The 15,000-nt window shown below is 39.3% G+C and overlaps 2 protein-coding genes across 3 annotated transcripts in view; one reads left to right on the top strand and one right to left on the bottom strand.

Moving 5' to 3' along the window:
• The window catches only part of LOC138004036 (bifunctional coenzyme A synthase-like), a 10,971-nt gene extending 4,676 nt beyond the window's left edge, over positions 1 to 6,295 (bottom strand). Inside the window, exon 1 of the mRNA XM_068850425.1 lies at positions 5,508 to 6,295. Within this exon, the coding sequence (XP_068706526.1) occupies positions 5,508 to 6,216 (709 nt within the window). The 5' untranslated portion in view covers positions 6,217 to 6,295. The remainder of the gene's footprint in view (positions 1 to 5,507) is intronic.
• Positions 1 to 15,000, top strand: part of LOC138004037 (glutamine-dependent NAD(+) synthetase-like) — a 30,091-nt gene that overhangs the window by 6,331 nt on the left and 8,760 nt on the right. The window contains exons 1-5 of one of the 2 annotated variants that reach the window (XM_068850426.1): positions 6,346 to 6,918; positions 9,481 to 9,744; positions 11,536 to 11,947; positions 12,199 to 12,316; positions 13,732 to 13,868. In XM_068850426.1, the coding sequence (XP_068706527.1) occupies positions 6,517 to 6,918; positions 9,481 to 9,744; positions 11,536 to 11,947; positions 12,199 to 12,316; positions 13,732 to 13,868 (1,333 nt within the window). In that variant the 5' untranslated portion in view covers positions 6,346 to 6,516. Of the gene's footprint in view, positions 1 to 6,345; positions 6,919 to 9,480; positions 9,745 to 11,535; positions 11,948 to 12,198; positions 12,317 to 13,731; positions 13,869 to 15,000 lie in introns of those variants that run through there. The other variant, XM_068850427.1, reaches the window with a different exon arrangement.

The raw sequence follows: 15,000 nt of genomic DNA, 5'->3' as shown, positions 1-15,000 counted from the left end.
TGGGAATACAGATGAAAGATGAAAAGACTGCCAAAGTTTCTTGTAGAAAGTCGTTTGGGAGTAATGAAGAAAACCGAGAGACTTTAGTCCTCTTTCAAATCCAGTTTCTGTAATTGGGAAAAGGTACAATGAACGACACGATTAGACTGCTAAGAGACCCCTATGTTTCAGTGCGTTTCTATGTGATTGCAGAGGAGATAATTGTTATTCTTCAGCCGTATGATCAAAGCATACTCGACAATCACACAGACTCTAAACAGTATGAAACTATCTGAAACTGTAAGCGCTTTACAAGTCATGAAAAATAAAAATAAAATAAATCCATGAACAAATAGGGTTATACAAAGATTTCCTTAAATAAATAAGTTTTAAGTCGTCTTTTGAAAGTCTCGAGATTATCAGATTTTTTATGCGTTCTGGCAGATCTCTCCAAAGGTGCACATGGCGAGGCAAAAGCAAAAGCTCTAGATCCATAAGACTTCAAAGTATACATGTAGCTGGTAGGGTTAAGATGAAGCGATGTAGATGAGCGGAGGGTTCTTGAAGTATGGTAGAGACTTGTCAGTTCTTGTATGTATGAGGGAGACAAATTTTGCAAAGCTTTGAAAGTGAAAATTAAAATCTTATTAAACTTTTTGCTTTCAATCTGATTGCAAGGATCAGAAGCAATTTCTAAATGGATGTAATAAACAATTCAAGCGGTTGCAGCAAATGTGGTATGTTTGTGTAAAGATATTTGATAGCTCCAAGCTCCATAACAAATCCTTTGATGCTGATTTCAAGCTTTAGGGTTTCACAGTGTGACATGTGCTTTTTGTTCAAGCTGTGTGCAAGCACAAGGTCTGCTAACATGACCTGGGTATAATAACATAACATCACTGCCCTAAAAATAATGAGCCTGACACAGTTGTCAATGGAGCTGCATCCGTTTGGGTAACAGCTTCAGCTGGTTGCAGGGGCATTTGCGGCTAGGGTTGGTACTGACATTGGCATGCTCGACTGGTTTGTTGTCGTCATGTGGCAATGGTACTGTTCCTGAAGTCTTCAGCAGTATTCTATTACATCTCAGTTCAGAGCCATCTGCTGTCTTGACATTTCTAACACCTTGGCTTGCCTGCATCCCCCTTCACTTCCACTGGAGTCCAGGTCTTGCTCTGCGGCACTAGAGTCACTTGTTGGCCCGGCAACAGTCTTGTCAGTTCATGTGATGCCACCCTGTCATGCTGTTTTCTTTGCATGTCTTGGCAGAAATGTAACTGGACATGGTGGCTCTAAGTCCAACAATGTACCTTGGCTTAATTGCTGGTATAGGGTAACTTAGGTATGATATCTGTCTTGGCACCCGAGTCTACCTTACCAACCACAGTTGTTTACAAATATTCCTTGTGGCCCCAGTGTCAAGGATACTTCTCGCAGATCCTTTTCTTTGGATGAGATGGTATTTGCATTATTCAAGAGTGTTGCTTCAATCTGATTTACATTGCTTTTTTCTTAACTTTGAAAAGCATACCTTGGCTAGGTGGTCCACCTTTTGACAGTAGGGACCTTATTAAGCAAGGAGGATGACGAAGGCTACGAGAACGCCACAAATTTGCATATTTAGTGGGCAAAAACAATAGCTTTGAACGCCCTGCACGTGCTTTTTACATTTTGATACACTTCTTTGCCATTCTCCTCTTGACATGTCAAGGACGAGAGCACATGACGACAAATTTTCAATTTTCTCTCTAAATATCCACACCGTTCTCATCAATTTTATTCTTGGATTGTGATCGCAAAATTATTCCAGTAACGGGAAATAATATTTTTAGACAATGTTCTCGTAGCTATCGTCGTCGTTGTCGTCCTTGCTTAAGGTCCCTAGTAGTGGCATGTTGCATTTCTGGCTGGACACTGATCATAGGAGTGGGGACCCCTGCAGCCACAATTTCTGTAGGATTGTACTCATCCTGATGCAGTGTGTGATGGCTGTCTGCTCAACTGGTTTCTTTGGTTCTGGTGTGTTTTTGTTGCATTGATAGGGAGTAACTCTGTATTCATTAACTAAAGCTGTTTGTTTGCCGACTTCTCCGCCTTTGCCATTTCCTGAGCTTTGTTGAATGTACATGTAAGGTCGATGTCCCCTTCTTTGAAGCAGTCCTTTCAAACACGATGATCAGAGTTCATGCCAAGCATGAAAAAATCACAGAAAAATCGGTCATTGTGTTCAACCGGGTCCTTGGCTCCTTTAACTAGAATTCTGAGTTTTGTGATGGATTCTTTGAGAGATGAGTTTCCTTGGCAAAGGTTGGGTAGCTCCCATACTGGGATGAGTTCAGTTGAGTAGGGCTTAATGTAATGTTCAAATCTCTCCCGGTAGCTGCTCAACTACTTCTGCGTGTTCTGCTGTTAGGTCCCTGCTGTTGAATAACTCTATTCAGTTTTCTCCAGACCAATACAACAAGTGTTTACATTTCTTCGTTAATTTTTGCCATAGGGCCAGTTAATAGCAGTTCACCCCTAGGTTGTCGCCTGTGCTCCAATCAATAGAAGGACCTTTGTTGATAAGTAAAGGGGCCATTATGACTATTAAGTCGACCACTGAAGCGCACACAGTTCACTCTGTCACTATCACCTGTGTACTGACTTAAATTTTAGTCAGCCGAGATGAATGATGTCCATACCTTGTCAATCCCGCTTCGAACACCGTGTAAAGATATTGAATGGGTCCACAAGAAATCCTTTAATACTGGTTTCAAGCTTTAGGCTTTCACACTTCAATACAGAGATGTATCCAGGTTTTCAAATTTGGGGGTCCTCTGGACCCCTTTTTGAAAAATTTGGGGGTCCAGCTAATTAATATTCAAGAATTAATATGCGATCTATTGCCTCTTAATTGCTGCTGCAGTACCCTTTCAGATTTCTAATTGCAAAAGTCTCCCAACGAATATGTACTTAAAATGATTAATTTCTTTGAAACTGTTGTGCCTGTTGATTCATCAATCAAAATGTATGGGCTGTCAAAACTCCATCGATCACATTGAAAACGTCTCGAGGAATCGAATCCGTATGCTGTAGGAACTGTTGGCTCCAGTTGATAAATGATCTAGATCTCCACAGCAAAAAAAAACAGAACTGAATCTCAATTTTCCGTAAAAGAGCATCATTTATTTTAACTACGCTTGAGGTGTAATTTAGGAACAAAAGATTAAACAAATGTAAGCGATCGATACATGGTTCATCGTCGGCCCCTGCGGCCTTGACTTCGCCATGGCCAATGTTAATAACCAAGCAATTGAATACATTCAAGTTTCATGTTTAACACGTTAATTTTAACACTAACTCTGAAGTTACGTGCAAAACAAGAACCAAGACGATGACACGTGCGCTCCCGGAATTAACATCAACAGGGTCCCACAAAACAAAAATTTAACATACTTTTGGATTCTCTGTCATTTCACTCACGATAAGCGAACTAATAGCTTGAAATTCACTTGGAAAGCATGCAACAAACTGAACTTCGACTGAAATGTTTTGTTATCACTGGCGGCAGATCGAAAGTGTCGCCGAATGTCTCACGTAAAAAACAGCCCAGATCATGTCACGCAACACGTGCGAATTCAAAACTGAACTTATGAAGCTAGACATAATGGTTGACAAAACAAAATTATTCGACTACAAAAATCCGAAAATAACAGCTTACCTTGAAATTTCAGGAACTCAATCATTTCTCCGATGTGAGAAATGGGAATGTTCAATTTCCTTGTGAAATACGCCGTTCGCATGTTTTTCCTGGCATTCGTAATTTGCATGAACATTCAATTTTTTTCTGCGTCCAACTGGACCCCTTGTTTGATATTCTATGCGTCTAAAAGGAAAAGGAGTGCGTCCCAGGACGCAATGACGCACTCTGGATACATCTCTGTCAACATGTGCTTTTTGTTCAAACTGTGTGCAAGCGCAAGTAACATTACCGCACAAACCCTGAGCATAATAACATAACAGTTTGATACTACACGCTGAGTAAAACAAAATTTAATGTAGCATTGGGTTATTCTCGAAAAAATCTGCACCCCCACGATGGATGGGTTTCTGGAATTTATTCTCACGGGAGGGGGTTCAAAGGTTATGGAAATCCAAGTGGGAGGGGGGGTTGAACCTAAAAAATCTTCTTCGCAGGTCATTTCCTCGAATTTTTATACCTGTAACACTCGAGCTCCATCTGAGTCTGAAAATAGTAGAAATCTTTCTCTTTACATATTTGTTATCTTCAATTTATCTCAACAGGTTCTTTCAAAATCGCAGAAAATACTCAAAAAACGTGTGACAAACCTAAAGAAAGCAGTTGCAACAAAGCGGACGTTGCAAAATGTGTGACGCATGACACTATTTGTTTTGTCGTACTCAGACCCTAGCGCACTGCTGAGCATAACTTCGCTCCAGTTTGGAGAAGTTGACATTAAATTTAGCATGATTTTAATTCTCGGATTTTAAAAATTCATACTTTGATTAAAAAATGATTTCATATCCGCTACTTTCACTTCAGTATTTGCCTTTCCGATTTAGTGGTGAAAGTCAGGAGGCTTTCTATACATGACAGAGCAATAATACAAATCAGATGGGAAAAGACATTAATTTATAGACCTACAGGCTCAGCTCTTGGATAACTAAATTCAAGTTGCCTAAGGTCTGAAGTTCCAAATTTGGAAGATAACATGTTAATTAAGTTTCTCCGACTTCAACTTAGTAGATTTCAATTGCCAGTCAACAATGAAGAGAGTTTTCTGTCCCCAAAAAGATAAGATTGAAGCTTATACAAGTGTATGTTTATCTCTTACACTCTTTTATTACTTATAAAACTTCGTATGTATTTACTTCAAGGGTAAGTATATTATATTAAATAAATTGAATTTATGCGTGATGACTTTTTTTGGAAATCCAGGTGGTTGGTGGGGGGGTTAAAAAGTACCCATTCATTGTGGGGGGAGGGGGAGGAATAATTATTTAACCCATTAAAACTCTGAGAATGATTTTAGTACAAGTTATCTCATTTAATAACACAACTGTAAACTATATTGGAAAATTTGTCTGACTCCAGTGATTTTGCTCATTACCAGTGTTTACAGTACCCAAGATTTGCTAAAATACCAGTACTACTGCAACAAATTATAAAGGCTGATCATTTGCCTACTTCAATATGAAGTAAGACTTTTCGTTTGGTATTACATGACGCAATAGTAATTTCAAACCAGTTTAACTAAGCAGAACTTGTAAACAGTACACGTTTTGAAACCTGTTTAAACAACAACGTCACAGCATGATAATTTACGTCCAGAGGTCAGAAAAGATAATTTCAAAAAAGTTCACACAAGACATTTTAATTATCAACTCATTACTTCTGTTCAATAACGCACTCGGACTAATCAAAACAGAAAAGTCTTTTTACTAGCATGAATAAATGATACAAGTATAAACAGTATTACCATTAATAACAAGCAAAAGTCCAATGTAAATAACAAGAAAAATACCTGGCTTTACATCGCCCAAGAACTCTTCCAAATGCTCTTTCCTCTCTTGAAATGGCTCAATAAGTTCTCTTAAGATCTTTCTTTGCAGTAGAGGCCCTTCGCTGAGTCCAACTGTAATTCTCTTCTCGCAAAGCAGAGCGGAAACAGAAAGAAGCAAACGATGACCAGAATGCAAGTGATCGAACGTGCCTCCGAGAACGACGTCCTCGTAGGTTTGAGAATAATGACTGTTTTGTGCCCTCTCGGACGGTGAAGGGCCCTTGTGGGCTTCGTTACAAATTCCCTCGACTTCATCTTTCAAATATATCAGTGTTTTATCCAGATCGGACAGTTGAAATCGCTGCGTCATCCATTCCTTGAACTCGAGGAAATCAACATGCGAAGTCGTACTTCCGTTGTCTTTCCCAAAAAAATCTCGCACAAAGGCGACTTCGGGCTTCCTAAAAAGTTGTCTTATTTCATAGTTTGGGCTGTAGGTCATCGTCAAAGCTGGGGGGAAGAGAATTCGGACATCCAACGGGCCAATTGTTGCCGAATTTTGGCTGTATACGTTTACAACAAGTTCGTACAAATTGCGTACGTAGAAATCCGGCTTGTAGATATCTACATACAGGACTTCAGTCACTTCTTTGCATGCTTGCATCAGAAGTTTCAGTACTTTTGTTCTGATGCAAGACGGAGAAAGCACCAACAACCCGTATCGGAACATAGAAGGTTTCTTATAATTTCCTCCTTTGTGGGCAATTATGTCATTAAAAGTTCATGCCGTAACCCGGGGTGTCTTATCGATCTTCATCCCTTAGAGAGAGAAAGCCTGGGTTCCAGTGGCCAACTTAGCTCACGACGATCTCACGAAGAGCTCACGAACAATTGTTGAGAGCTAAACGAACCTTTTCGGAAAAATCTTCGCAATGTTTCTATAAACGTTTAATTGTGCTGTTGGCTTATCGTCTCACTTTTGAGTCACGGACAGACGTTTCTAGCCAAAATAGAGACTCCTGGAGTAACCATGGGACGAAAGATTACTCTTGCAACCTGCAGTTTGAATCAATGGGCCCTGGATTTTGAAGGCAACTTAAAACGAATTCTTCATAGTATTAGCATAGCGAAAGCACATGGTGCGTCCTACAGACTCGGTCCCGAGTTGGAAATTCCTGGATACGGCTGCAATGATCATTTTTTGGAAAGCGACACACTGCTACATTCTTTCCAAGTTCTCGCACTGTTGTTGAAATCGCCTGTCACCAAAGACATAATTTGTGATGTCGGAATGCCAATTATGCACAGGAATGTACGCTACAACTGCAGAGTGATATTTTTGAACGGCAAAATACTGCTAATTCGACCAAAAATCACTCTGGCTTGTGATTCTAACTACAGAGAGGGCCGTTGGTTTACAAAATGGACAAAGGTGCAAGTTTGAATAGGATGTGTGTTGCCCAACATAAGTTCCATCCCTCCTTACTTTGCTCCCTTCATTACCACTTCCCCCTAAGCATGGGACATTCCATTCATAATCCGAATCCCCCTATGGACCAATTCCCAATTCGACTGGCAGGAATTCTTTTTTCAAAGGCACCGACAAAAAAGTGAAGTGATAGGAAAGGTTTTTTCAAAGGGTTCGGACAAAAAATATGAGTACTGTAGTAGGAATCTACTGTACTCATCCATACCCCTGGGTCAGATCATAAATGGAATGTCCCACATGTGATAGGTAATCTGGAGCTCCCCATATTTTTTACCCCTTTACTCAATTATCACATATTTTCATTCCTTAAAATTACCCAGCACTTCCTCAATCATATCACTTTACTTTCATCAAAACAAACATATTTGTATCATCATCATCATATCTTTATTTACCCTTGGAATTTATAGGTCCAGCTAATACCTCCGAGCATTTACCTTTTTTTTACTCTGAGCAGTTTTACAGAGGACAGACGGTTTATGGTCAAGTCGCCCGAAAGTCATGTCGCCCGAAGTTATGTCGCCCGTAACCAGAGTCATGTTGCCCGAAATTTATAGCGATTGGAACAGTGGAAAATGCCGCCATCTTGATTACAGCACTGAACGGCTTGCTGGCGTGGTCGAACTTCATTTCCGCACTCGATACAGGGATAAAGGCTCATTGTGTAATTCTTTGGTGTACGCGTAGCGATCTCGTGTTTCAGCTAGCTGATTATCTCAGAATGAGGTGGCTGTTTTTAATTTACCCTCTTTATATATATACAAAGGAGAATGATGCTAACACGCTTTGTTCGCGTGGTTAACAATAAACAAAAAACGCTGTAAAAGGTTGTTTTTTATACGATAAATTAAACTAAGAGAACTTGATGTATTTTACTGATATGTGGGGAAAAGTCTGATAACGGAGAGTGTTCCACTTATTATTATTGTAATGAGCAGTTCATAGAAACGAACAACGCTGAAATGAACAGCGATATTTTGAGTCTTTGTTTAACTTTCATATTTGCATAGGTTAGCGGACACAAGATTTTACGAGTTTATTCCTTGCGATTTACTTAAGTTGTTGCTTTTCTTCAAGTTTATACACTCGATAAAATTTCGGGCGGCATGACTCAAGATATCGGGCGACATGACTATGAATTTCGGGCAACTTGACTCTGGTTCCGGGCTACTTGACTTCGGGCGAGATGACTTTCGGGCGACTTGACCGGTTACCGGACAGACCACAACACGCCGAGCTCCATGCCCCACTCTGCGAATAGTGCGTATAAACCTAAGCTAAGCTGAACCATCTACATTTATGCCTTGCAAAGCGATACCTAGCTGTCCTAAAGAAAACCATCATCAGCCCCATAAAATGAAATTGGCATCGACTTGATCCAACAGCACCTAAACACAAACTTTTACGAACAATGCAGACAACATTCTTCACAGTTTTTGACGGACTCCCGCCATCTTCTTTGTTACATTGGATAATTACAGTCTTGGTGGAGTTTATATAGCATTGGCCAACCATACACATTATAAAAATGTTTAATTTAAGCACAAAATTGTCAAAAAATTGAAAATTATCATGACAAATGACATTAATAGCTTACAATGATTGGGTCATTTATAGCATAAAACACAAAAGGTTTCTTTTGTTTCTTGTTTAGCAAACGGCACAACCAGAGTTTTTTGCATACGATAATTCTCGAATATAAACCGCGAAACTGCCCAAAAAAGAACCAGAACATTGTTTTTTTTTTATTTTATGATACATCTGTGGAAATATTAGCATAAATTCTAAAAATTCAAACAATTCCAAAAATCATCACATACTGTAGCGTGTTTTTCCATAGCCTTCTTCAATTTATTAACACACAGAACCAAAAACGTTACAACCAACATGTATCATCAATAAGAAAGTTAGACTTGTGTGGTTTCTCAGCTAAATGTTCAATTTGAATTTGGCTTTAACCATTTGATGTGCAACTCCTTAAGTTTCTCCTGAAGTCTGGTGGCTACTGAGTTGGCCGTTTGTAATGATTGCAGAGGACCAAGATTACAGTCAATGAAATCATGGTCTTCTGTTGTTATTTTCAATCCTCATTTCCAAGGTCTTTCGCCCACCTACCTCAGTGGGGTGGGAACATTAGGTTGGTCATGTTCCTATTTTCTTTAACCTATTGACTCCCAGGGGTTCCCCATTGATGAGTAAAATCATCTGGCATTAGACACTAAGTTTGGCCGGTTCAGGCCGTTTGGGTATCAAAAGGTTAAATGATGTGTAAAAAACTCCAGTAAGTAAAGTTTTAAATTGTGTAAAAATTTCTTATTTTACACTTAATGTCCAGTTGGACTGTTATTTGACGCAACACTGGAGGTTTCAGGAGTACGTCAGTGAAAGACAACTTGTCCATGAGAGTTTGCAAGTTGGACTTCTTTGAGTTTACTGGCCTATAGAGGCTAGGTGACCCCTCTTTAAGTGCATTCTCACTTAAACATTTTTATTTTTATTTTTTAGACAAAACAAACAGAGGAGTACTTCCTTCCTCGTATGATATCAGAAATAACAGGGCAGGTAACCGTTCCATTCGGAGATGGGGTCATCTCCACACTAGATACTTGTATTGGGACAGAACTTTGTGAGGAAATGTTTAGTGTGAATGGACCCCATGTTGATATGGTCCTTGATGGTGTGGAGATCATCACCAATGGAAGTGCGAGCCATCATCAGTTGAGGAAACTAGATACCAGAGTTGACTATGTGAAAGATGCAACTGTTAAGGTATTCCATGTCAGATTTTAGTGTATAGGCACCCATATAAAAATGAATCTTAGTAATTTAGAGAGTGGGCTCAGTGCATACAAGAAATGATTGGTGGATTGGGAACTAAAGCTACAGCAAGATAGGATGGGAGGGGGTGATGGGAGGGAGTGATGGTTTTCTAGGTCTACTATTGTATGTCACAAAATAATGTTTATCCGAAGTGTCATTCGTGTGAGATGCAGCAGTGAATGTATACAGGAAGTGAGTAATAGCTAAGGGGAAAATTCAATCATGGCAAATTTGAGCAATCTTAACTTACGTGTTAATTAGTATAGAGTACCAAAGTGATGACGTCACAAAAATATGTTTTTTGAAATTATGGGATATGATGTCATATTCTTATAGAGGATCCTAAATGATGCCCTCGTACCCAAAATTAGCTCTGAATTGCAATTCCCGATGGAGACACAAGGGATCAAAGTTTGATAGCATCCCATACAAACCCTTCAAAATTTGTTCTGGTTCCTTTAGTTTGGAACCAGCTCAAAATTAAAGAGATTCACATGGGGCAGTATCAAACTTTCATCCTTTATATTTCGGCTGGGAATTACAGTTAATTACAATTAAGAGGTGATTTTTGGCAAGGACCCTTTTCTAAGGACGCTCTATTTGAAAATGGCGCCAAACCCCATAATTTCACAAATTAATTTTTTTGTGACGTCACACTTCGGTACTCTATTATTATTAATTTATAAAGGGACATGTACTTGAAGACTCCTATCTTGTGTAGCTTTGATCTTTTCTTGTCTTTTATTTCACATCAAGATTTAGAAAGTTGTTACTAGAAGAATTAGAAACTTTAACCAGTGGTCCAAATCTTGTAGCTTAATTCACAATAATATTTTGACACTACAAAGGAGGCCAGGCAGCAAATTTGGAGGCAATCCATTAAACCTGGAAACAGGAGCAAGGAAAATTTAAAACTAGAGAGATGCAACAAGCACTGTGTTCTCTTCTTTATCATCGATTCTGGTAATGTTCCCAGCACAGATATTTCTTACTTACAAAAAAGCTAAAAAACCACTCTGACCTGTGACTTCCATACTGTAGCGTTAACAAAATGATACTGTTAAGGTGATATTAATTTCACATGAAATGAAATAGAATTTGTTTGATGGCATAGTGGTTTAATACGTAAGAACAGCCTACGAAAAGCAGTTTCTACTTCACACAGAAGTTGGCTACGCTTCCTCCTATTACTGCGATTTTCATAATTCTAAGGAATCTCCCTCTTTCAAGCACCAAACGCCAAACTTCATTTTGGCTTTTCTCAATCAAATTTCCAAACATAGCTAAAAAGATCAACTCTGCCTTCAGAAAGTGAATTGGAGTTTTTTTACAGTTCACAGCTCGAATACAATGTGATAATTTTATGACGTGCTTTTAGAAAATCTTAAGTAAATAGATTTTTGCAAATTCCATCTCTTTCCATTGGCATAGAGTTCGATAAAGTACAAATGTACCATGGGAACCAAAGATGCTGGTTGGCAGGTTGTGTCATACGTCAATAATAATTTTTTTGTCAAACTGTGATTGGAATTCTGCAGAATCATAAAAATCGCCATAAAGACAGATTCTCTCAAACCTATGATTAAAATTTGTTTTGACAATGATGATGGTCATTTACTCTACTTGAACCAGCCACTAACTTCAACTTTTATTGAAATCCCTGATAACCTATTGTGAGTCTACAGAGCACCTTTTTCAGCAATTTTATGAATGGTTACCTTAAGGTTTTTTTAATTTTAGGCTGGTGGAATCTATGTGTATGCAAATCTCCGAGGCTGTGATGGGGAAAGAGTCTATTATGATGGGTGCTCAATGATTGCAGTTAATGGCAAAATAGTTGCACAAGGTGCCCAGTTTTCACTTCAGGAAGTAGAAGTTGTCACAGCAACTGTTGACCTGGAGGAAGTGCGCTCTCATCGTGGTGCTACACCAACATTTGGTTCAAGTGCGGCGGCTCTTCCTCGAAGTTACCCGCGTGTAAAAGTTGACTTTGCACTAAGTGGGGAAGATGACATAAATATCCCTTCAGCAGAGCCAATCGAGGTGCATTACCATTCACCAGAGGAGGAGATAAGTCTTGGTCCAGCGTGTTGGTTGTGGGACTACCTCAGAAGGAGTGGCCAGGCTGGGTTCTTTCTACCCCTCAGTGGAGGTACAGTGTGTACAGTATCATGTCCTTGTTTGATCAATTCAGTTGGTAGAAAGTGAACAGCCCAATGGACACATTTCAAATATAAATAATTTTTCTAGCCCTATCAAGGAAATGGCATTCATTGCAAGACCGAGACACTTTTCCTTTAACTATTAACTAACTTGCAGTGTGACTTTAATATGTAACTACATGTAACCTAAAAGCACTTTTCAAAGCAATAATTATCGTGGTTTTTTTTTTAACCACGGCAGGAATTGACAGCTCATCAACTGCTTGTCTTGTGAGTTCCATGTGTCACCAAGTTTGTCAGGCTGTAAAGAATGGAGATCAACAGGTGTTGGAAGATGCTCGGCGAATTGTCAATGATAAGTGAGTTAATATTGCTTTATACAATAATGTGCATATGATGGTTAATCTTGGTTTAGGATGGGGTCAAAACCTGGTTGTCTGCAGATTAAGGACTTCCAGCACTTCTGTGCGGTCTCAGAAACTTAACACACTTTCAGAAGAGAGCTTAAGCGTGCACATTCTTGAGACGCAGGCGGCAACCGGAAGAGAGCATTTCACGTGCCACCTGGGACAATGGTGTCCCCCAGATTTTTGTACATGTTCTTGTAATCTCTAATGGAGAAAAGATACTAAGCAGTGTAAATGTGGTTGTGTGAAGACAAGTTAAAGGGAAAACAGCTCACTTCCGGTTGCAATCCTTGTGTCAAAAATGGGCATGCTAATAAAAACTCCCTTATAGTGTTGCCATTATCAAAAGTACTTTGAAATTAATTAGAGATACTAGTCCTGTAATTCATTGAAAATACATTTGGCTTCCATGTTATGTGGTTGGCTTTCTTTTTAGAGGTGCTCTTGGGGCATCTCTACTTAACCCTTTTGCCAGTTAGGTGTTCTCCATCGACCAATTAAGTCATCTAGCATTTGAGTGAAAGCTGTAAGTATGCCCTATCGCTCTTCGAAAATATACATAAATACATACTTAATTGGCCACTCCCCATAGGGGCTTTTCAGGGGGAACGAAACACAATCACGACAGAACAGAACATTCAACAACAACTGTTAAGAATCCCAACTGGCGGGAGGCAAGGTAGTTGGCTGTTTACAAGTGCAGCTGAGAAGTTCAACCAGGGAGTCTACCAGGAAGAAATTCAATCGGTGGTTAGAACGTGTCTTAAACCAGGGATCCCTAAGTGCTCTAACCACTGGGCCGCACTAGAAAGCAAGTGGTTAAAGGGACCATGGTTTTTAGTGCACTTAGGGGCTGTAAACCCTTTAACCTCTAATTAAGGGGTTCTGTATTGATGTACAGACCGTCACCCCCTTACATATGAACCCGGTTAGCTTAAAAAATTAAACAAATTCTTATAATAGAAAGTGACCTTAAAATTTCAGGCGACTGGAATGAATTGTACTTTAAACTGGCAGTGCACAGATCTTGTTCAAAACTTATTTTTCTTGGTTATGAAATATATAGGTATCAGCATCCTCATTAGTGGAAATCAGTCATCCCATGTCATAGAGTAGATATCTTTTTGTGGAAATAATATCCAATTTAAGAACCTACATATACCAGTAGATAGCCTGAAACTACTGTAAATACCATGTTATGAGAACCTCTTTAGCCTAACTTGGAAAAATCTAGGTTCTTTATGTGGGTGTTTACTTTAGTTGCTGAACTCTGGATTCAAATTTTCTTGTCTCAAATAGTATCAGCAGGAACGTGTTAAACCATTGATTACCTATATTTTCGTTTTTTTTTTTTTTTTTCCTCCTAGTTCATATATCCCGACAGACCCCAAAGAACTTGCAAGCCGAGTGTTTGTTACGTGTTACATGGGCACAGAGAATTCCTCAGAAGAAACAAGGAAGAGAGCAAGTGACCTGGCAGAAGAGATTGGAAGTCACCACATGGGTAGGGAGCGGCCAGTGAGATCTCATGAAATGAAAGTTTGAAAGATGATTGCAGTTAGATAAGAATGTTAAGCAGTTGATCCTGAAATAATCCAGGTTTGAACGGGATGCGAGTCCATGACCATGCGATTGCACTGTGCACAATTATTGCTCTTGGTAGAGCAGGCACTTTCAATTACATGTATGTCAGTTCTGTAGTTCAAGTATATGGAATTTTATATAATTAAATTCTAAAATTAGTGAGGTTTCAGTTCAATGATGCCCAATCCACTTGAAATCATTTTATTATCATCATCATCATCATCATCAGGGGTGGATCCAGAAATTCCAGAAAGAGGGGGCCAAAGAATATCGACGAGAGCGCACCCCCCCCCCCCCACACCCCCCACATGCCTTCCATCCAACAAATTATTTGTGCCCAGTCCTCGTCATTTCATAACCTAGAAGAACTCCCGTTACATTTAACGGATTTTTGAAAAGCAGTGAGCTTATTATCATAATTTTTCATATTTGATGTGCATATCTATTTAATTTTTCATACGTGATGAATATCTATCAAGGCAAAATGTATTTGAAATAGGAAAAGCTCAGTAACTGAACTAATCATTATCTAAAGAAAAACCGCCTAATGCATACTGTACCACTTGAAAGTCAGTTAGTTACAGAAGCTCTTTAAATACTGGGGAAAAGGGGGGGCCGTGGCCCCCTCGGGCCCCTCTCTCCCTCGGGCCCCTCTCCCCTTCAATCCACCCCTGATCTTCAACTTCATAATCATCATCTTCAACTTCAACGTCATCGTCGTCATCGTCATCGTCATCGTCATCGTCATCGTCATCATCATTGTCATCGTCATCAACATCATTGTGATCGTTATCGTTATCATCGTCATCATGACATACATCATCATCGTCATCATCATCATCGTCATCGTCATCAGCATCATCGTTATCGTTATCATCATCATCATTGTTATGTTAATTAGCTTCTACATCTTTACGATCAGTTTTACGAAATCTCCAGGTGAACATGATTTTGTGAGCTAAAAGACCAAACTTCACAAGCTGAATTTGATCAACTGAAAGTTTGAACTGTCCAATTTAATGGAAAATATAATATGAAGAGATATTCCTCTT

The sequence above is a fragment of the Montipora foliosa genome, chromosome 5 (assembly GCF_036669935.1).
Source record: "Montipora foliosa isolate CH-2021 chromosome 5, ASM3666993v2, whole genome shotgun sequence".
Taxonomy (NCBI): Eukaryota; Metazoa; Cnidaria; class Anthozoa; order Scleractinia; family Acroporidae; genus Montipora; species Montipora foliosa.
The sequence above is the reverse complement of the archived record's forward strand: the minus strand, read 5'-3'. Positions and strand labels throughout refer to the sequence as shown.